The sequence below is a fragment of the Python bivittatus genome, unplaced genomic scaffold, assembly GCF_059951505.1.
Source record: "Python bivittatus isolate LINGU-HERP-01145 unplaced genomic scaffold, Pbiv_v1 ctg000610_np1212, whole genome shotgun sequence".
Lineage (NCBI taxonomy): Eukaryota > Metazoa > Chordata > Lepidosauria > Squamata > Pythonidae > Python > Python bivittatus.
Genome location: NW_028277088.1, coordinates 59,593,685 through 59,615,309, shown reverse-complemented (window position 1 = coordinate 59,615,309; position 21,625 = coordinate 59,593,685). Strand labels below are relative to the sequence as shown.

Genomic DNA, 21,625 nt, shown 5'->3' with positions numbered 1-21,625 from the left:
CTCAAGTGCTTTTGCTGAAGGAAAGAAGGGATGATCTAGTCGGGTCATTTCCTTGATTCATGAGAAGAATTTCAGTCAGGCACTGAAGTAGCCACCTTACTCCGACGGGGACCTGTTGTGTCGAAGGGAACCAGGACCTCTCTTCAGCTAGAAAGAAGGGTGAGACGTGTCCTGTGAATTGAGGGGGTTTGTGCTCTGTGTGCCGCCTTTGCTATGGTAAGCGAATGGGGTGAGAGAAGGGTCGGTTGTAAAGAGACGTTGTGTACGCGCGTGTACATAAGCATCTAGGTTTAATTGTCTTTCTTTAATTTTCAGCCGGGTCCCAATCCTAGCGCCACCAGCGTGGGTGCCTCTAGTCGCTCCCCTAGCAAAGCAGTAGCCCCGCGTGCCACAGGATCCACAGTACGACAGAGGTAGGAAGAGAAGGAGCTTGTTGATCATTAAATGAATAGCGATGCTGCTATAGAAACTTGATTCATAACCAGTTAGGGCTTTCTTTTCATTCGCTTTAAATTACAGTTGTGTAAATGAATGCTTTAAAATACACCATACTATGGGGTCACCAGAACTAGGCTACAAAAATCCGAACGAACAGTAGATGGTAGCAAAAAGTTAGACTTCTCAGTAACTCTTTGATGCTATCTAGTGACCAACCGGATTTTTTGCTGCCAGAAAGGTTATCATGGAGTAGTGAAGAAGCTTGATTCATTGCTTTATTATCTGCATCAATGGGGTGTTTCCCGGTAGTTATATCTGTAATAATTAAGCTGAAGAGATTTAGAAACTGCAGTTCCTGTTTATAAAGCTACGTAAAGCATCTTTAACACTTAATTTTTTATTTGTACATATCATAGCATTATAGGTGGCTAGAAGACAGAAATGGTAGATCTGTGGTTCTCTTAATGTTGTGGAAGTATAATTCCCATTAATCATTACTAGCATGGTCAGTGAAGAACTATGCTGAGAATTGTAGTTCAATAATATATAGAAGGTGCAGGTTCCCCATCTAGGTTTGGCACAAGACAGTGCTTCTATAAAATTCTTGTGGTTTTGAGGCATATTGAACAATACAAAAGTGAAGTATGCAGTGAATATAAACATTGTATGTTTGGTTATTCTTGATACATTTTGATTGCTGGTTTCTCTTGTAGGAAAAATGCGAGTTGTGGAACAAGGAGTGCAGGTCGTTCAACTTCTGCAGGTACTGGAGGGATGTGGAGATTTTACACAGAGGATTCCCCTGGTCTCAAAGTGTAAGTAAAAATATAAAGACAATAATGGAGTCATTTATTAGTGGAGTGCTTCTTTCTTGTAAAACTGCTTCTTCTTCAAGAGTAATTCGATTTGTAACCACAACATTTTGTAGTATGGTTTTAGGTCCTTTGACTTTTGTCATGATCACTGAGTTTCAAATCAGTCATTTGAAAATAAAGTATTGGAGTAGTGGATGTTGTGTTTGCTTCAACAGGCCTGAATTGTGCAGATCATTCTGCTTTGTCTGACTTGTGGTAGAAACAGCAACAATTAATCTAGTGAATAACATGCATCGAAGTATTGGCAGGAGAGATTAACATTAGTGGTTTTCCCTGACCTTTCAGTATCACAGTTCATAGTATCTTTCTGGCTCATTTTTTCAGGATAAGATGGGAAGATATAGGATTGTGATAGTTCCACAGCTTTCTGGGGTTTACATTTGGATACTTGTATCTGATATTGTCTCCTAGTTTTTAACATCATTTCAACCACTTGAGAAACCTTTTGGTGCAGTGCATAATCAATATGAAGATACTACTAAAGATTACTTACGCAATTGTTTTAAAAGATGCCCAGCAGTTTGTAACATTACAGAACAGTAAATTCTGTGTCTGACAGCCAGTTTGGTGTGGTGGTTAAAGGCACCAGGCTAGAAACTGGGAGACCATGAGTTCTAATTCTGCCTTAGGCACAAAGCCAGTTGGGTGACTTTGGCCCAGTCTCTCTCAGCCTTAGGAAGAAGGCAGTGGCAAACCCCTTCCCCAGATTTTGCCAAGATGACTGCATGGACTTATCCAGGCAAGCGCCAGGAGTCAAGACTGACTGAAGAGTGCACACACATACAAAGTATAACAAACGAAAAAACCTTTATTGGCATTAAAAGAACAAAAAATTACAAAAACACCCAGTGACATACCGAAAATTAATCAAAGGGAAAGCCATACTCATTAGGAGATTTGTTTTTGTTTACTTTTGAGTGCTTCATCCAAGAATTTAGCAACTATTCTGGTAATTATGGACATTATAGCACTCATATGTAGGGATATACAGTATTTGGATTTGAAGCACCATTGCTTGCTTTAGATTCAACTACTTCACAGTACTACTCACATCCAAGTATGCTGCAATTCTGTAATACTCTGACTGCAGGAAACTTACTTTCTGAATAATATATTACTAGAAAATTTGTATTTCTTATTTCGACAATTTTTTCCCTTATTAAATAATCAAAAACTAAACATATGAGTAGATAACCTAGAATGCATCAGTTGTAACTCTTTTTAATAATTACTATTTTTAAAAAATTGTATAAAGCAAAAGGATTTCTACTTGTTTTGGTATAGTTTATGCTTTTTATGCATTTTTGGTGTAATTTGCGGTTTTTACCTAAGAGTAAATTAAACAGTAAGGTTCCTCTGTAAACATGCATTGGTTTGTTCTATTTCATAAAGAGGAAAAAATATCTCACTGCCTTCTCCATGGCTTCAGACTTGTGGCAGCTAAAATTCTTGTTACTTTACCACTTCAGGTTTTTTTTAAAATAAAACACAATGTAAAGACCCCTTTATTCCAGTGTGCATGAAGTTAATTATGTTGTACTTGGGTGTGGGAGGAAGACCTGTAGTGATTTTATATTGCTTTTTATGTAATTTTACAATTTACATTTTCTCAAGAGCCTAAGATTCTCAGGTATTGTATAAAGCATATAATGCCATTTGGATAATTCATAAATATTGATTGGCATTTTTACATCATTAAGGCAGAGGCGTTAAAGTTAGATTGTAAAATTTCAATATAACCTGTTCTAATCTTTTCTCTTAATAATACTTTGTCACTACTTAATATCACAATTGTAACTACTCTTAACCTCCCCTTTCTTTTGGTACATTTCTGTCCTTTCTCCTGCAGAACTATCTCCTTTTCTTATTTTTATACAAATAATCTTTAGTCTGTAAGAGAACATTCCTGCAGATATCTACAGTGCTTATTTAGAAGTAAGTTCCAGTCATTTTAAGACATCTTTCCAAACCGGAAATGCTCCAATTGAGTTGAGCTGCAACTCCTGTTATAGCCAATGACCATAGTTACCTAGGGATAATAGGAGTTCTAATAAAAACACATCTGGAGAGCAATAAGGAAAAGCTTAGTTCAATAGAACTCCCAGGTAAGTGCATATAGGAGTGGAAGTTTAGAGTTGAAGTTTATTGTTATTTAAAGCTTGGTGAACATTTTCCTACATTTTATGTGGTGATTGCTTATTTCTTTTGATACTTATGATTAATTCTCCCTTTACCCTTAAAATCATCTTTCTTTTGCCACCTCAGATAAAACTAGATCTTGAGATTTCTTAAGCTCTTGAATTTAGAACTTGAGACTTGTTCACAAGGTCTTCTGATAGTAAGCTATCTTTATATACTGGATAGAAAGTTCCAATAAGGAGGCAAACCCAAATGAAATAAATACTGCAGTATTCCTTATGGGAAAAGTGCATTTAGTTCTGTGTAAATATTGATATATTTATCCTCAATAATAAATTGAAAATTGACCAAATCTTACTTAAATTGCTTTAAGCCTCATTGTAGCCAAGTCCCTAAATTTACCCATACAATATGAATTACACATATCTAGGGTTGTGCCCTAGAGTGGTTGAACCCAAAACAAACCATCAGGCTCTGGAAGTTTGCTGAACCAATTTGGATCAGCTGTGGTTTGACAAAAGAAATCCAGGATGTTTTGATTGTTTCAGGTTTTGGCTGAAACAAAACTCAGAGGAATTATAGTGTGAATTTTCAGGGTGGCTAGGGCAAGGTTGATATGTGCCATATCCCTCCCCCACTTACTCTTCACAGCCTGTGTGCCTATCCCTTACTGTGATGAACTCAGCAACAACAGTGAGGCATAGCCCACCAGCCAACCACTAGTCTTCCCAGCACTTTCTCTCCTGGCTGCTGCTGCTACCAGTGTCCACATACCAAATGATGGTGAATCCTCTATGGTGCACATGAATGCCACAAAGGCTTTGCAAGGAGCTAACTTCCCCTTTTGTAATTTTTCAGTGTTTCTCTCATTACCATGATATGCCCAAGTTCTTGCCAAACAGGCATTTCAGCCTTGGCTTTTCCCCATTCTTCCCTCCATATCCAAAGCAAAGCAACGCAACTTCCTTTTGTTCATTTTTTTTGCGGGGGGGCACTGACCACCTGAAACCAGCTGATTCATGGATGGAATTGTTCACATACAGAAGATTTTGCACATCCCTAATTGTTTTGTAATTTAAAATGTTTTATATTGTTTTTTATTAGATGAAAAGATAACAAATCTTCTGAAGTAAAAATTACATACTATTACGGAAACCTGATTTTGCCTATTCCTGTGGTTAACAAGCCTCTTGTTTTCTTTTATTTTCAGCGGCCCTGTTCCAGTTCTCGTTATGAGTCTTCTTTTTATCGCATCTGTATTTATGTTGCACATCTGGGGCAAATACACACGCTCATAGACTTTATGTCCTATCTGCCAACTTTAAAATTACATTTTGGACCAAATGAACATACCCATCAGATTTTACTTAAAGAAAAATGAATGGGGTATTCTAGATGGAGCTGTTGCAGGAGATTTATTTCTCTGCTTTTAAACTCTTTGCTAAATAGGATTTTTGATTCTTTTCTGTTGAAGATCCTGTTTGCATCTGTACACTTAAATTGCATTAAATATCATTAAAATATGACCAAATGAAACTCTGTATTTCTCTTTTATGAATGTCATGTTTTGATGACAGTAAGAACACTTTCACTGTACAATTTAGCAATATTATTCTGTGTAGCTCAACTGTTAAGAGCAAAATACCCCTGAAGTGTTAAGTTTTAAAAAAAGAAAAATTGTTATAACCTACCAGTCTCCCCAGTTTCTTTTCCTTTTCTCCCATGATAGCCTGGCCATTGTATATAATTCTGTACAAAAGCTGTAAGGATTACTGTTGCATGACCATGCAGATCCTTTCAAAATTATCCAGAAGGTTTAAATAGATAGGTCACTTTCTTAAGAGGATTGTGGTTCTTCTCCCAAAGCCTTGAATGTTTCATAGCCATGATTTCTGATATTTGGCCTTTAATATCTGTATGGAATCAAGATAATAACCTTACAGGAAACTTGGTTAGTAGGGGAAGATGGTCACATACAATTACTTGGATTTTGATGTTGGCACACTTCCACCCAAAAACTAAAGTACAAAAGGTGTGCCTTTGAGGGCCTATGTATTCTTGTTAAGGAAGAATTGCAATGGTAGGGTGAAAAATTATACAAAGAAGATACATTGCCCTATATATTGGCTGTCAAATTCAATTACCAAAATCCTGAACTGGGATGCAGCAGGTGTTGGTAAATGTTTATGTTCCACCAAACTCATCCTGCTATTATAATGCTGATTACCAGATGCACTTAGAATGGTTGTTGGCAGAAATAACTGCCTTTTAATGCCCTTCATGATCTTTCCTGACATGGACGACTGCCAGATGAATTTTTTTTCATAATAATCTGCATTGGTCCTCAAGAGATACGAAAAATAATATTGCCAGTCTCTATTTAGTATCTCTGATTTTTAAATGTAACCTTTAGATACTGGGAAGCAAACATAGTATCTATGTATACACATTTAATTTCCACTCAGGCTATTCAAGTAGTGTGTTGGACCTCATCTGTGCATCCAAAAGCAAGGCTAATCTTTTTTTATGAAATTCTTGTTTATCTGAGAAGAGAAAGTGACCATCAACCTATGGATGTGGAATTTTCAGGCTACTCAGTTTTAAGATCATAATATGACAGACAGGTGGGTCAAAATAAAATGTCTAAAGTAGATACTGATGTGATACTGAGTAGCCTTAAATCAGAGAAGGCTACCAAGTGGGCTCATGGTTCTATCATCCACAGCTGATTTGTTTTCAGTCTTTAAAGCACTTACACATTTGTGCCATAAGTTAAGAAAATCCAACTAACAACTAAATCTATGCCTACAAGTTTTCCCACAGATAGATTTTCTTGTGGAAACCCCCCCCTGAAAGCAGTTATGACACGAATCAAAGAAATTCCTCCCCAAATATACAAGTTTAGTTGCTATATACTAGAAACTCATGGTGTTTAAAACAAAATTATGCAGCTTTAATTTGGTCAGGACTTCAGTTGTCAGCAAGTCACAATTTAGCTATATTTCAGCATATTTGCACCCTCGCACACCCTCCCCGAGCCTCACTGCACCTCCCCCACCCCCCTGTACACCCGCTACAACCCTCACCACACCTCCCTCACTCCCTTGTGCACCCTCTGCCACCCAGCAGCAGCCACTTATCTGCCTACTGGCCTGCTTGCAAGCTGCTTGGGACTCGCAACTTCCTGCTGGCTTCCCTATTGACTAGGTTGTGGGAAGCTGGCAGGAAGTTGCCTTGCCTAACGACTGTGGGATTTGGTTAATGATGGCCAGAACTGCAGGGATTGCCATTACTAAGCAACGTGGTAGCACTTTATGACTGCATTGCTTAGTGATGGAAATTCCAGTCCCAATTGCCATCATAAGTCAAGGAGTACTTGTATTACCATTTGTTTGCCCATGCAGAATCCACTAAGGAAGAACTTTCAAATAGCAACTTTATTCAATTGCAGAAGTTATACCCCAATTGCCACCAGTTTCAGAATTAGAGGTTAAAACTTCATAAAAGGTTTGAATAGTAAGAAAGCCCCTGACAAGGACTTTTCATCACTTGAGCTATTTAAAAGACATCCTGACTGGTGGACCCCTCTTTTGGTGAGGTTATTTACATGTATAAATAACACCTGCTGCATCCCAGTTAGTTGGAAGATGGCAATTGTCCTTATATACAGAAAAGTGGACAAAAAGGTATCCAGCAGTTATAGTTCTATTAGCCTAATACAGTGGGGCAAAAAAGTATTTAGTCAGCCCCCAGTTGTGCAAGTTCTCCCACTTAAAAAGATGAGAGAGGCCTGTAATTTTCATCATAGGTATACCTCAACTATGAGAGACAAAATGGGGAACAAAATCCAGAAAATCACATTGTCTGATTTTTAAAGAATTTATTTGCAAATCATGGTGGAAAATAAGTATTTGGTCAATATCAAAAGTTCATCTCAATACTTTGTTATATATCCTTTGTTGGCAATGACAGAGGTCAAACGTTTTCTGTAAGTCTTCACAAGGTTTTCACACACTGTTGCTGGTATTTTGGCCCATTCCTCCATGCAGATCTCCTCTAGAGCAGTGATGTTTTGGGGCTGTCGCTGGGCAACACGGACTTTCAACTCCCTCCAAAGGTTTTCCATGGGGTTGAGATCTGGAGACTGGCTAGGCCACTCCAGGACCTTGAAATGCTTCTTACGAAGCCACTCCTTCATTGCCCGGGCGGTGTGTTTGGGATCATTGTCATGCTGAAAGACCCAGCCACGTTTCATCTTCAATGCCCTTGCTGATGGAAGGAGGTGTTCACTCAAAATCTCACCATACATGGCCCCATTCATTCTTTCCTTTACACGGATCAGTTGGCCTGGTCCCTTTGCAGAAAAACAGCCCCAAAGCATGATGTTTCCACCCCCATGCTTCGCAGTAGGTATGGTGTTCTTTGGATGCAACTCAGCATTCTCTCTCCTCCAAACACGACGAGTTGAGTTTAGACCAAAACGTTCTACTTTGGTTTCATCTGACCATATGACATTCTCCCAATCCTCTTCGGGATCATCCAAATGCTCTCTAGCAAACTTCAGACGGGCCCAGACATGTACTGGCTTAAGCAGGGGGACACGTCTGGCACTGCAGGATTTGAGTCCCTGGCGGCGTAGTGTGTTACTGATGGTAGCCTTTGTTACTTTGGTCCCAGCTCTCTGCAGGTCATTCACTAGGTCCCCCTGTGTGGTTCTGGGATTTTTGCTCATCATTCTTGTGATCATTTTGACCCCACGGGGTGAGATCTTGCGTGGAGCCCCAGATCGAGGGAGATTATCAGTGGTCTGGTATGTCTTCCATTTTCCAATTATTGCTCCCACAGTTGATTTCTTCACACCAAGCTGCTTGCCTATTGCAGATTCAGTCTTCCCAGCCTGGTGCAGATCTACAATTTTGTTTCTGGTCTCCTTCAACAGCTCTTTGGTCTTGGCCATAGTGGAGTTTGGAGTGTGACTGTTTGAGGTTGTGGACAGGTGTCTTTTATACTGATAACAAGGTCAAACAGGTGCCATTACTACAGGTAACGAGTGGAAGACAGAGGAGCCTCTTAAAGAAGTAGTTACAGGTCTGTGAGAACCTTGTTTGTAGGTGACCAAATACTTATTTTTCACCATGATTTGCAAATAAATTCTTTAAAAATCAGACAATGTGATTTTCTGGATTTTTTTCCTCATTTTGTCTCTCATAGTTGAGGTATACCTATGATGAAAATTACAGGCCTCTCTCATCTTTTTAAGTGGGAGAACTTGCACAATTGGTGGCTGACTAAATACTTTTTTGCCCCACTGTAGATATTGTGGCCCAAATTATGCCAGCTTTCTCCTATAAAGAATTGAGAACTGGGTGGCTGAAAAGTGCATTCTAGCTTAGCAATCCACATTCAGACAGGATCAATCTACCACTGACAATTGTTTTGATGATCTAATTACTAAATATGTTAGCAATGGGAAACAATTTTTTGCTGCTTTTATAGATCTTAGTGCAAGATTTGATACTGTCAATAGAGAAATTTTGTGGACGAAACTACCCTCAGTATGAACCCAGATTACTTGTACTGATCAAAGCCCTCCACAGAAACACCCACCTAAGAGTAGTTTGGAGTCAATGGAACCATGACTAGGATTCACAGGTAGGTGAATTCACTAGAAAGGTGTAAAGTAGGGTTATATGCTTGCACCAATACTTTTGAGCCTATATATTAATGACATTCCAGGACTGATAAACAACCTTGAAATACATATGCCTAAGGTAGTTAACATGCACTTTAATACCTTGCTTTATGTTGATAACATGATCTTACTATCATATTCACAATTTGGGCTGTGCAGATTGATAAACAGATATGGCTCCTATTGTCATGATAATAGTCTATCAATAAATCCAGATATAGATGGTGAGTTAATAAGAGCAAATCAATTTTTTTCCTTACTTAGGGGTAGTTTTTTCTGAAGCTGGTTCACAGCTTCCTCATCAATGCAGGAGCTCACTCAATGGGGTTTAAAACATGTATTACTCTTAGAACAAATACAGTCATATTATTTGAGGAGTACTCTATATTGGATGTAGATAAAAGCTGCTGCAGTTAGAGCTGAATTGGGAATATACACTCTGTGCTTTAAAATCAGGAAATATAATTATTGGTGGAGACTACTTCTATGGAAACTGATAGACTCCCAAAACTGTGCTTAATGGAACTGGATAGTATAACTTACAAATTAGGTGTTATGGGCTTCCTGCCTATGTTTAGCAGTACCTGGACAATAAGAGAATTGTAGAAAATTGTTGCACAAAGAATCCTTGATATAGATGCTCAGAAAGCAGTAAGGCTGGTTCATTGAAATGAGTTGCCATAAATGTAATTTACACATGTAAGTGTGTAGGTATGTTTCTTACTACAGCCTCTACGTGGGTATATAGAGAGAGCTGATGATGAAAGCATTCCCACGCTGTACAGTAATCTGCTCTGACAATGCAGTCCTATCCAAACGAAGCTACAATTGGTTTCCAGGTGACTGACAGTGCCTTAGTTTTTTTCTGGGTCTAATTTCGGCTTGTTCTTTGATATCTAGCCCATATCCAGCCTATTATTAAATTTAGGCAACATTCAAAAGATTACTTTCTTGAAGTTATATGGCATACAGCAGTATCAGTAGGGTGATGGTATCCCATTGCGGATCTCTAATGATGTCTCCCACTGGTTTTTGTAAAGAGTACAATATTACTCCCTCTCTCTTTTCTTTTCCCAAATCTCTCCTCAAAATACTTAGATCCAGCAGTTCTTAAACTGTTTGACCCAATAACCTCTTTTCCAGGTCTGGAATAAAGTCATTACCCCCCAAAGAAAACCACAGACAAACCAGACTGTTGTTTTACACAAGCATCTCTGCAGCAGCAGTCCCAAACTGGATACTTGACTTGCCAACAAGCAATTACAAATTGCTCCATTACCCCCAGGATGTGCCCAAATTACCCCTTGAAGGTAATTATTCCCAGTTTTAAGAACCACTGGTCTAACCTGTGAATGTCTCCATTGCCCATCTTCACATTTCTTCCAATTTGTCTCAAACCTCTTTAAAATGTGGCCATCTGGAATGATCATAGTGGTCAAGAAAGGATCTCACCTAGAGTGGAATTATTACATCCAGTGATTTGGGAACTATATATCAATGAATAGACTGTGTTAGACTTTTTCACAGCCATATCATACTGCTTATTGATATCCAGCTTGTGATCAGTTACAATTCCAAGAGCCCTTTTCATATTACCAAGTGAAGTATCCCCCCATTCTATACCTTTATATGTGGTTGCTTTTTCCTAAGTGAAGAATTTTGCATTTGTCTTTTAAATTTCATTATTCATGCAAGAACCCAACCATTGTAATTTATAGCACTGTTTATAATTTAAAATGATATGCAAAATCAACCATTATGGTATGTTCAGCATACCATGGTTAAAGGTAATATTTAACTTAACGTATGAATCCAGCATTATCTTTCTCTTGTGCTTAGATTATTTAAGAGATAAATACAGCAATTCAGGGGAAATAAGGTGGTAATTCAGTAATGTTATTTATTGCATTCAATCTTTCTTTTTTTTGGAAATAAATGATTGGATTAATGCATAATTTAGTTAATGATTTATATTACTTTTTAAAAAAATAATAACCAAATAATTGATTATCAAAATATTTCAACACACACATCCACTATGAAAGAGCAGTATGAAAAATTCAGTAGAAGCATCATTAATAATTATTTAACTCATAATAATTAAACAGCCATCAATTGATGAAAGCTAACCAGAGATAAAATGTCTTTACCTTCTATTGAAATATGGCTGGGGGGAAAGGAACCTAAGGAATTATTTTCATAAATTGTAAGATAACTGAAGGATTCCTGTATATAGTACCCATGCACCAGAATGTCAAGCAAGGATGGGGCAGAGAATGACAGGTCTGGTTTGAAAAAATAACTTTTGGGGGTTGTTTCTTTTTGTTTGGAAGAAATTGGCACAGTTTGGAGACAATGTTCATCAGCTACCCTTTACTCAACCGGTTTTCTCAAATCTAGGTTCCCAAAGTAATACTTTTCTAAATTCAGCTTGGCTGTTTTTGCCTGGCTATTTGCCGACAGTTTGAAATTAATTTCCATGTGAATTCAGATGACTCAGAAATCTCAAACATATATGAAATTTGGTTTCATATAAAGCAAATTGTGTTGTTTTATTTGAAACAAATCTGAAATCCATAGTTCGGTAATACTTTTATAGGGACCAATCAAAAATGGCACAAAAAGGTGTGTAAGCCTTTGTGTTTTCCTGAAATAATTTTCCTGACATGATACACAAAACAGGCATATGGAACAAGCAGGAAAAAAAGAACAGGTGCCTTGACTATAAGGCTTACAATTTAAAGTCAATCTCTAATGCAGTTTGCAGACTGAATGCTTTAGTATCTGACAAACACAGGTGTCAGGTTAGACTAAGCAAAGAATAGTATGTGACACACACACCCTCCAGTTTTGAAAAACAAAGGCTACTTGTTTCCAATCTATCTCCTGCCATGGGAAAAGACACAGAGTGGAAATAAACACTACAATTTTACACCAGCAAATCTGGAATGTAATTTAAGGTGGTAAACAGAGTAAAAAGCCAATTAAGCCAAACTGTGTGGTATTACTTAGTGGTTGGAGAAGATCTTTAAAATGTAAAGTCTCTCTTGAGATTACAGCAAATCTCCTCTGGAAAACATACTTTGGTCAGCTGGATTTGGTGTTTTCCAAAGCTAATTAATAAAGTGATAGATAAGTACTTATTATTTATACTTTAGCTTTATTTATTTACTGATGTTTCTATGTGACTCTATTCCCAATGGTTCAGAGTTGCATGCATTAAAAACCAATTTATATCTGAGAAAGGAAACAGTTCACATACTCCTTCATAAGAATATTTTCTTGTCAACAACCGGAGTGAAGTGCATATACGAATGTGTCATCAGAATACTGTTAGTCCATTATCTATAATTATATTTCTCTCTGTCTCTCTCCAACCTTGATTTTGAAAAGATCTATCTCATGGTGGCTTACAGTGCAAATAAAACCAAAAATATAATAAAATAATTCAAGCATAAAATCAACAAAACAATACCATTAGGATAATAAAGTCATAATTTTGACAATAATTAAGCCAAGCCTACTCTACTTGATAGCAAATTATAATTCTAAGTTGTTCCAGAAGAGCTCCATTTCAGCTGCCTTCCAGAAGAGGGTCAGGGTCAGTCACAAATGGGACAGCCCCCAGTTTCACAGGGGGTTACCATGAAGAAATACTGTCTTCAGGTGCTCATCTCTCTTATCTAATATAAGCAGCAATCAGTTAGTTTCCTTATCTAGGATAAGAGCAGACAGGATGGGCTGCTTCTACTTGGAAGAGGTGGTCTTGAAGATACCATCAAAATGTATTTACTGTCCAAGACCAAACACAATCAAAGACTATCATACAATAACTATAAAAAGAAATGATAAAATAGCGAGAAAATCCTAAAGCAATTAGTAGTTAACAATAGCATGAGGGAGGAACCAGACAGTTTCCAAGAGCTATAGCTATTGATAAGAATTTTGCAACCTTTTTAGAGGGTCTTAAAGACACTTGGGGGCCACGTTTTGTAGTTTAAACCAGCCCTTTGAACTGTACCTGCCCTCAGGTGTAAGTTGCATGTAGGTTGCTGCATTTTATACCAACTACAGTTTCCAAATAGATTTTAAACAGTGATTCATATAAAGCACATAGTAGTCTAGTCTAGTGGTGATGAGGGCAGTGTTGCAAGAACCTAGAAAGGCTTGAAACCGACACAAACAGAACCTAGACAAAGGACCCCCTGGACACAGCCTCCATCTTCAAATCCAAGAGTAACTATGGCTCCAGGAGGACTCCCAAACTGTCAGTGTGCTCCTTCAGGAGAAGGGCCACCCCATCTAGAGTTAAAATCAGAGCACAGAGAGAACCAGATTGTTTCTGGACAAATAGCACTTCCATCTTGCCAAGTTTCAATTGTTCCTTTCCATCTATTCCGTTGCAGACTCAGACACTGGATCAAATTTTTTATGGCATCTCCACTCCTGCCCAGAGTAGAGATTATAGAAGATTAGAGGTAAAATTGGCAAAGGAATGCATGAACCATTAGCAGAAATGACAGCTCTGGAAAAGGAGAGATCATAAGAAAGATACTTGATTCTGTATGGTATAAGAGGGGGCTGATGGAAACTCTGGCAGGAATTCAAGATTCTATAATTATACCAACAACAATAGAGTTCCACTAGATCTTGCAGCATCTGTTTCCTGACCTGGCCTGCCTTGAAGGGTAGACAGAGATGTACAGCTTGATATTATCAGCATATTGATGATACCTCACCCTGATCCAACCTCTTCCAGTGGTTTCATGTTAAACAATCATCTGCATGCAGTAGAAATGAAATAGGTGTATTGGGTAATGAAGGAGGGTATGGAAGTCTGGCTTTTACAAACCTTCCACCAATACATTTGTATAGTAATTTAAAAGAATAGGTCTCAGACCTTATTTCACCCATTTCTGGATACAGATCTGCATTGTATTGTTCTCATAACATTTCATTATTGGTGCAAGGATATGCTGGTCATTTGAGCAGACAGACAATTTCTACCACAGCTTGTTTCTTGATATTGAATCAAGTGCTGCCTTCAAATTTATGTAGGCAATGTATAGTTTTCCCCAAAGGCAGGCAGAATATTTTTTAGCTAAATGCTGGAGAACTGAGCAATGATCTAGAATTTAATAGCTTTCTCTAAAATCAGCTTGTTCTTCCATCTTGCAACACTGAGTCCACCAATTTAACATAAGGTATGTGGTATATAACTTACTATACTCAGCAGGCTGGTTTGGGGGTAGTTTGATGGACTAGTTATAACACCTCTTTTGAACAGCATGACAGTAATAGATCTGCACCAGTCTTCTGGTATCTGAAGTGTGCAGTCAATGTATATAAATAATTTGACCAATGTTGGGACACACCAGTAAATAATAGCTTGCATTAATTCTGGTGAAGTTAAATTATCTCAGTAGCCTTACCTTTTTCATTGTAGCTGAGCAATAAATTTAATGGTCTCAGAAAGAGGCACCAGGGCACACCTAGGACTGCCTCAAAGCAGACATCCAGGACTGACGGTAACCAGTGTTACTGAACAGAACATCCAAAGATTCAGCTCATACCTCAGGAGAACTTATATTAGATATTATGGTTCCTTTTAGGAAGGCATGTGAAGTGGGATTTCTAGGGGACTAATGGTGGATTGAAGATGGCTCTGTTTTTTGTGGGGCTGATGTTAAGAGGAGCCGGAGAAAAGTCTGGCTCTTCGGAACCATCTCCAGACAAAACAGATGACCAGACCATCCACAAGTACTCCTTACAGAGGCTCCCTATGAAGAGATCACAATTTAGTGATCTCCAGTGGGTTGAGTGCTTTGGGGGCCATGGGAAACATTGAGCCCAGGCTGTGGTTTGGAGCCTCGAAAGAGACACTAGATTTGTTTTCACTTCCTCTTTTAATTAACATTGGAAAATACTTATTAGTTATTTACTTGGAAATTAAAAACCTTCTAAAAAGCAAGTTGCTATACACTGGGAGAATTTCCTTCTATCCTGGGAGAAAGAAGATTTACAGTCATGTGGAAAAGAAAGTACACCCTCTTTGAGTTCTATGGTTTTATGTATCAGGACATAATAAAAATCATCTGGCCCTTAGCAAAAGTAGGTAAGTTCTCAAAAGTAGGTAAATACAACCTCAGATGAACAACAACTTATTTTACAAAAAGAAAGCCAAAATGGAGAAGCCATGTGTGAAAAACTAAGTACGCCTTATGATTCAATAGCGTGTAGAACTGACCTTTAGCAGCAATAACTGGAAGTAATCGTTTTCTGTATGACTTTATCAGTCTCTCACATCATTGTGGAGGAATTTTGGCCCACTCTTCTTTACAACATTGCAGTTCATTGAGGTTTGCGGGCATTTGTTTACGCACAGCTCTCTTGAGGTCCCGCCACAGTATTTCAATCAGGTGGAGGTCTGGACTTTGTGTGGGCCATTGCAACACCCTGATTCTTTTCTTTTTCAGCCATTCTGTTGTAGATTTACTGGTGCGCTTGGGATCATTGTCCTGTTGTATGACCCAATGTCAGCCAAGCTTTAGTTGTCGGACAGATGGCCTCACATTTGACTCTAGAATACTTTGGTATATGGAGGAGTTCATGGTCGACTCAATGACTGCAAGGTGCCCAGGTTGTGTGGCCGCAAAACAAGCCCAAATCATCACCCCTCCACCACCGTGCTTGACAGTTGGTATGAGATGTTTGTGCTGATATGCTGTGTTTGGGTTTTGCCAAACATGGCACTGTGCATTATGGCCAAACATTTCCACTTTGGTCTCATCTGTCCAAAGGACAGTGTTCCAGAAGTCTTGTGATTTGTTCAGATCAACTTTGCAAACCTAAGCCGTGCTGCCATATTCTTTTTAGAGAGAAGAGGCTTTCTCCTGGCAACCCTTCCAAACAAACCATACTTGTTCAGTCTTTTTCTAATTGTATTGTCATGAACTTTTAACATGCTAACTGAGGCTGTAGAGTCTGAGATGTAACTCTTGCATTTTTTGCAATTTCTCTGAGCATTGTACAGTCTGACCTTGGGGTAAATTTGCTGGGACATCCACTCCTGGGAAGATTGGCAACTGTCTTGAATGTTTTCCACTTGTGAATAATCTTCCTCACTGTAGAATAATGGGCTTTAAATTGTTTGGAAATGGCCTTATAACCTTTCCCAGATTGATGGGCAGCAACAATTGCTTCTCTAAGATCATTGCTGATGTCTTTACTCTTTGGCATTGTGCTCACACACTTCAATGCTCAAGACCAGCAAACTCCTAACCCTCCTTCTGCTTTTATAGAGGTAGTCACACTTGCTGATGATCAATTGATCAAGGGCATTTGATTAGCAGCACCTGGCTGCTACTTAGCCTCTTCATACTTATGGAAACAGTAAGGGTATACTTCTCCATTTTGGCTTTCTTTTTGTAAAATAAATGATGATATGGTGTAATATGTGTTATTGTTCATTTGAGGTTGTATTTACCTACTTTTGAAAACTGCTAAGGACCAGATGATTTTTATTATGTCCTGATATGTAAAACCATAGAACTCAAAGAGGGTGTACTTTCTTTTTCACACGACTGTAAGTAAGTTTAAAGATTAAAAAGAACAAATTTAACTTTTGGAAAACAGCAAAAGGGAGTTAAGAATGTTGGCTGTGGGCAGTTAAGGGGCCAGATGGCTTTGAAAGAATAATTGTTTTAAGGACTGTTTTAAATTTTATAAAAATACACATGATTTTGGAATTAACTGTAAGAAAACTTATTGTGGGAAAGTTTTGGCTGTGAAACTAAGCAAAAGATAAGACTGGGCTTTGAAGGTTAATTAGAGGGAACCAGAGAGCAGTTAAAGGAAATTATACTTCCTAACATAATGGAGGAACATTGTTTTACTATAAAGACTTTAAATCTGTTTGGGAACAATGTGTTCAGGACTTATTTTTAAAATTGGATCTAATAGAGGTTATAGAAGAAGAGAAGATTCTACTGGATAAAACAGAAGCTGAGGATGGTCATCCATCAAACTGACCCTTTCTGTTCCAGTCCTAGGCCTGAACCCTGACTGAAGGGGATCTAGATAATCTGCTTCATCTAGGGTATTCTGTAAGTGAAATCCCACCAACTTTTCACTAACCTTCCATGAATAGAGAAAGTTGAAGACAGGATGAGATTGTCTAATATAGCTAGATAAGGCCTCTTCAGAATGGGCTGCATTATTGCCTAATTAAGGGCAGCAGGTAGGACCACCTGCTGGAAAGAGACATCGACCACTTTCTAATTGCCTACATGGTCCTCCAGCTATCTGAAAGATCCAGGATGAGTATGAATCTAAGCCACAGATGGTGAAACTTGTATTAGAGAGCATTGTATTTGCTTCACCACAGTCCAGAGTTGGACATGAATTCCAGATCATATTACAGATGTCACCATATCAAACCCTGCTCATGGAAAGTCAAGACTCAGATAAATTTGAGCAACTTCATCAACCAAATGTAATGCAAATATGTCATAACGGCCTATTGGTAGAACTTCCAAAGAAGGAGTGGGTTACCTTAACGATTATGCTAGATGACAACCCATTTATTTATTTATCTGTCTATTTATTTATTCACACATATGCACGTGCATACTACAATATTTATTCTGCTTCAGTTAAGTGTATCTATATGGCTTACAAAATCACTGATGCAGTAGGGATGGGGAAATACTGATATTTATGTATATGTAGAAAAGTGGACTAATACTGAGATTAGAAAACCATCTAATTTTCTGTTGCTTTTAGTTTTTCCATGCAGACTTACATTTTACTATAGAAACAAGGAATGCTGGACTGTGTTGCTAGGCAGCATCAGAAACACCATCTGAATGGGTCAGCTGGCCACATCTGTGTGACTGTGAGGAATTAATCTATTTAAATCCATAATAATTGCAAGCCATTGATAGTTTCATATTGCTATATAGGATAAATCAGAGGAAGAGCTGGGGAAATATAGTAGCAATAAACTAATGTATGCTTTTATCTTGAATAACTGAAAATTTGCATGTATTACTGAAGCTGTTAATTTTTTTTCATAATGAATGTTTTTATGCTATTTTTGAAAATATAATTTTATAGCATCCTAAAATTTTTTACTTTATAGCATTCTAAAAACTTCATTTCTAAAGTAATTTGGGCATTTTTTGAAAAATTTCACTCAGTAGTTTAAATTGCTTCCTCTTAGAAAGTAGGGATTTTATCAAAAAACAGATCATCATAATATCATATTATCCTGTTCACTAGGTCTCAAAGTGGGTTGAATTTTTAAAATAGCAGTCTATAAAAGGAAAAAAAAGCAAAGGCCAGATGGAAAAAATGTAAAATATAATTGGGAAAAAGATGAGTATTTATTTTTGTATAAAAATAATATAATTTTAATTTTGTATGAGAGATTTTCAACAACCTGCTTGGATTCATGAGCACCCTAACCATAATTTACTTAATAATAGTTTGTTGAATATGACTGGGTTTTACATATGATGCTGATTTGTTTAGCTTTGGCATAACATTGACTTCTGGTGGCATGGAGATCTAAGTAGCTGCCTACTTTCTCCCACTTCATTAGAATATTTTACAGTAATATTTTGTACTGATAATACTATAGTATTATATGATACAGTGGTACCTTGGCTCACGAACTTAATTTGTTCTGTGACTCTGGTCGCGACCTGAATTGGTCATGACCCGAATCAAATTTTCCCATAAGGTTCAGTGTAAATACGGTTAATCCGTTCTGAACCATATGTATTTTTTTTTAAAACCACAAAAATATGACACAAAGTACAGTACAGTACACTATGAAGACAGAGAACACTAACCTTGCTTGAGGCGTGGAGGACAGGAAGGCGGGTGGGGAGGCGGTTATTTTTCGGAGGGAGAGTCCCCCTCCCTACAGGAAGCTACGACCATGTGTCACAGCAGGGAAAATGGCCACGAATCCTGTTCGTCACCCAATCCGGCGTTCGCGAATGGAAGCAAAATTTTGCGAATGGTGCTGTTCGTGACCCGAATTGGTCGTGAACAGAAGCCTTCGTGACCCGAGGTACCACTGTATTTATTAGTAAATCAGTGACTACTGATAAGTTTAATATATAAGGTACACTTTTATTTTTTACTTTTGTAGTTAATTTTTCCATTCTTTTTTAAGTTTAAGGATTGTTCCATTTTATTTTGCTTTTTAGGGTATCTTGGTGGTTTGTCTATACTGTGTATTTTTCTAATTTATTTAGAGAAAAAGCTGTGATGTAACATTCTGTGAATGCAGCCATTAAACTGTAAATCAGTTTAAAGCAAATGTGGGCAATCTTTCTTGTAGTTGAGGGCTATGCTTAATTTAAAAAACCCCGCACAATTATTTTTGGCCATACTGTAGGAGGCATGGCTGGGATAAGTTCATGTATCTAAATGGGGCAAAGCTGAAGATTTGCTTTTCATTTGTTTGCATTTTGCAGGGCTTGGAGAAGGAGGAGACTCATAGAGGTATAGCATACTTATTTTATACCTTTTTACCACACACACACACACACACACACACACAAATCCTGCTGCTAAAAACTGAAGGTTGCACCACTCCATTTTGGGAGCATGATCTGAGAGTGTTCTTTGCTGGCAAAATGCATTGGTGAAGGAGTCTGCATGTGGCTTTGCTGGTTGTGCAAACCCAGCCAAGATAGTTCTTCCCCAAACTATGGATAAACAAACCGTTGCTAAGGGGAATGTGTGAAACCAATCTGAGCCACAATTGGCTGGATTCATATATTGTTTTCAGCCCTAAAGAAGCCACACAAAGACTGCATAATGCGTGAACCTAGTACTAGATTTTCCATCTGCAATCAAAAGTAAAGAATATTTGGTATAACTTTTCTTTGTATTCTACTTAAAATTTTTAGCATATTTTTACATGTTCAGAAACCCTAATCTGGTTATAAGAAATTTAAAATTTATACAGAGGTTTGCTCTATTTTTTCAGCAGATGAGGGCTTTAGCTCCTAATAATACAGACTATCATTAGGAGCTAAAGCCCTCATCTGCTAAAAATCAGCTGGAGGGACCCTGAAGGTGATTTTTCATCCAGGACCACTATTACATTTGGTAATATTATTAATTTTTGTTACTGGTTGAATGATAAGAAGCATTTTGTCACAAGCCATGCCACTACAAAAGAAGTCAAATGTGCATGCACAGGATCTGAAAGGATCCTATCCCTGATCTACAATAAGTGGTGAATAGTGAGGTTGGCCCATGTGTGACTGATATCAACATTATTCATTTATTGAAAGGTTTTCTAATATATGCCTAGTATATGTTATCTATCACAAAGCTGAAGTTCTTGATATAATATTTATACTACTAATATTGGGTACTACCCTTAACTGAGTGTTTGCTTTATTTTGCCTTCTGCCAACCAAGGAGAATCTCTGATACCCACAAACAGAAAACTGTTTGAAAATTTGGTTGGAACTGGTAGGCTGTAAGGAGTAAAGCACAGAACAGTTTTGTGAGATCGCTATGGGTCATTTCAGCCATGCTTGCCATGTCTACAATGTTAAAAAAACACACAGTATGCGTGAGTTTACAAGTGTGACTTAGCCACTTCAAATTAATGATAAATTTTTTATTTTCCCATTGTCAACTCAGATACAACTCTTTTCAGGGAGACACTTCTCACAAATATGGCTTAGAAATTACTAAGTATAATTGAATGATGGAGCAAAAAGAGCTGAACTGATTTACAAGTGTTATGAATTTACTTTGTATTTTCAAGCACTGCTATGCAATTGCAACAGAAAGGCCTTAATGGTTTTCTCCCTGAAAATAGCATCTCTTTGAAAATAAAAACTTCAAGTTATAAATTTAAAATATGAATATTTACCACCTAGTAGTCGAAATCCTATTCCCTTAAGTTCCCTCTGTTTAGCATCTGTTGTAATTTCACCATGTCATCTTATTAACAAAATAGTGCAGTATTTATTATAATTCTATATTAATTGTTCTGTACAAAAGAAAACCTGGCACCCTCCTACTGGAATATTTAAAGCTTTATATTTTCCACTGTACTGTATGCTTGGTGCTCCATGTAGTCTTCTACTTTTACCACTAGGTGGAGGCCTGTGAAGATGAGAAAAGGGTCCGATATGTATTGGACTAAGGCATCCACTTCTGAAACACCTTGCCATGAAAACTGCAGGGACTCGTCCAGGCAGTCGCTGCAGAATTGGTAACAAATGAGTGCAGATTAAAAAAAAAGGCATCTTAGTTTTTACTTATTTAACATAACTGTTACTAAGTACTTTACCTTGGATTCCTACACTGAACAGAGTTTTCAACCGGTTGCCTTAAGTGGACTCTTCTAATATTATGATTCTATGACTGTTACATTTTAAAACTCTACATATGTTTGCACATAGGCGCTTTTGCCTTGATTTGAAGTAAAGATTTGAAA

The 21,625-nt window shown here is 37.7% G+C and overlaps 1 protein-coding gene across 1 annotated transcript; it reads left to right on the top strand.

The window, feature by feature from the left end:
- The first annotated feature begins 79 nt into the window (after positions 1-79).
- Positions 80-4,988, top strand: SEC61B (SEC61 translocon subunit beta). Its single transcript, XM_007441359.4, has 4 exons — positions 80-216; positions 316-413; positions 1,152-1,253; positions 4,663-4,988. Exons 1-4 carry the CDS (start codon positions 214-216, stop codon positions 4,748-4,750), a joined length of 291 nt encoding a protein of 96 aa, XP_007441421.1. The 5' UTR covers positions 80-213; the 3' UTR covers positions 4,751-4,988.
- Positions 4,989-21,625: the final 16,637 nt, after the last annotated feature.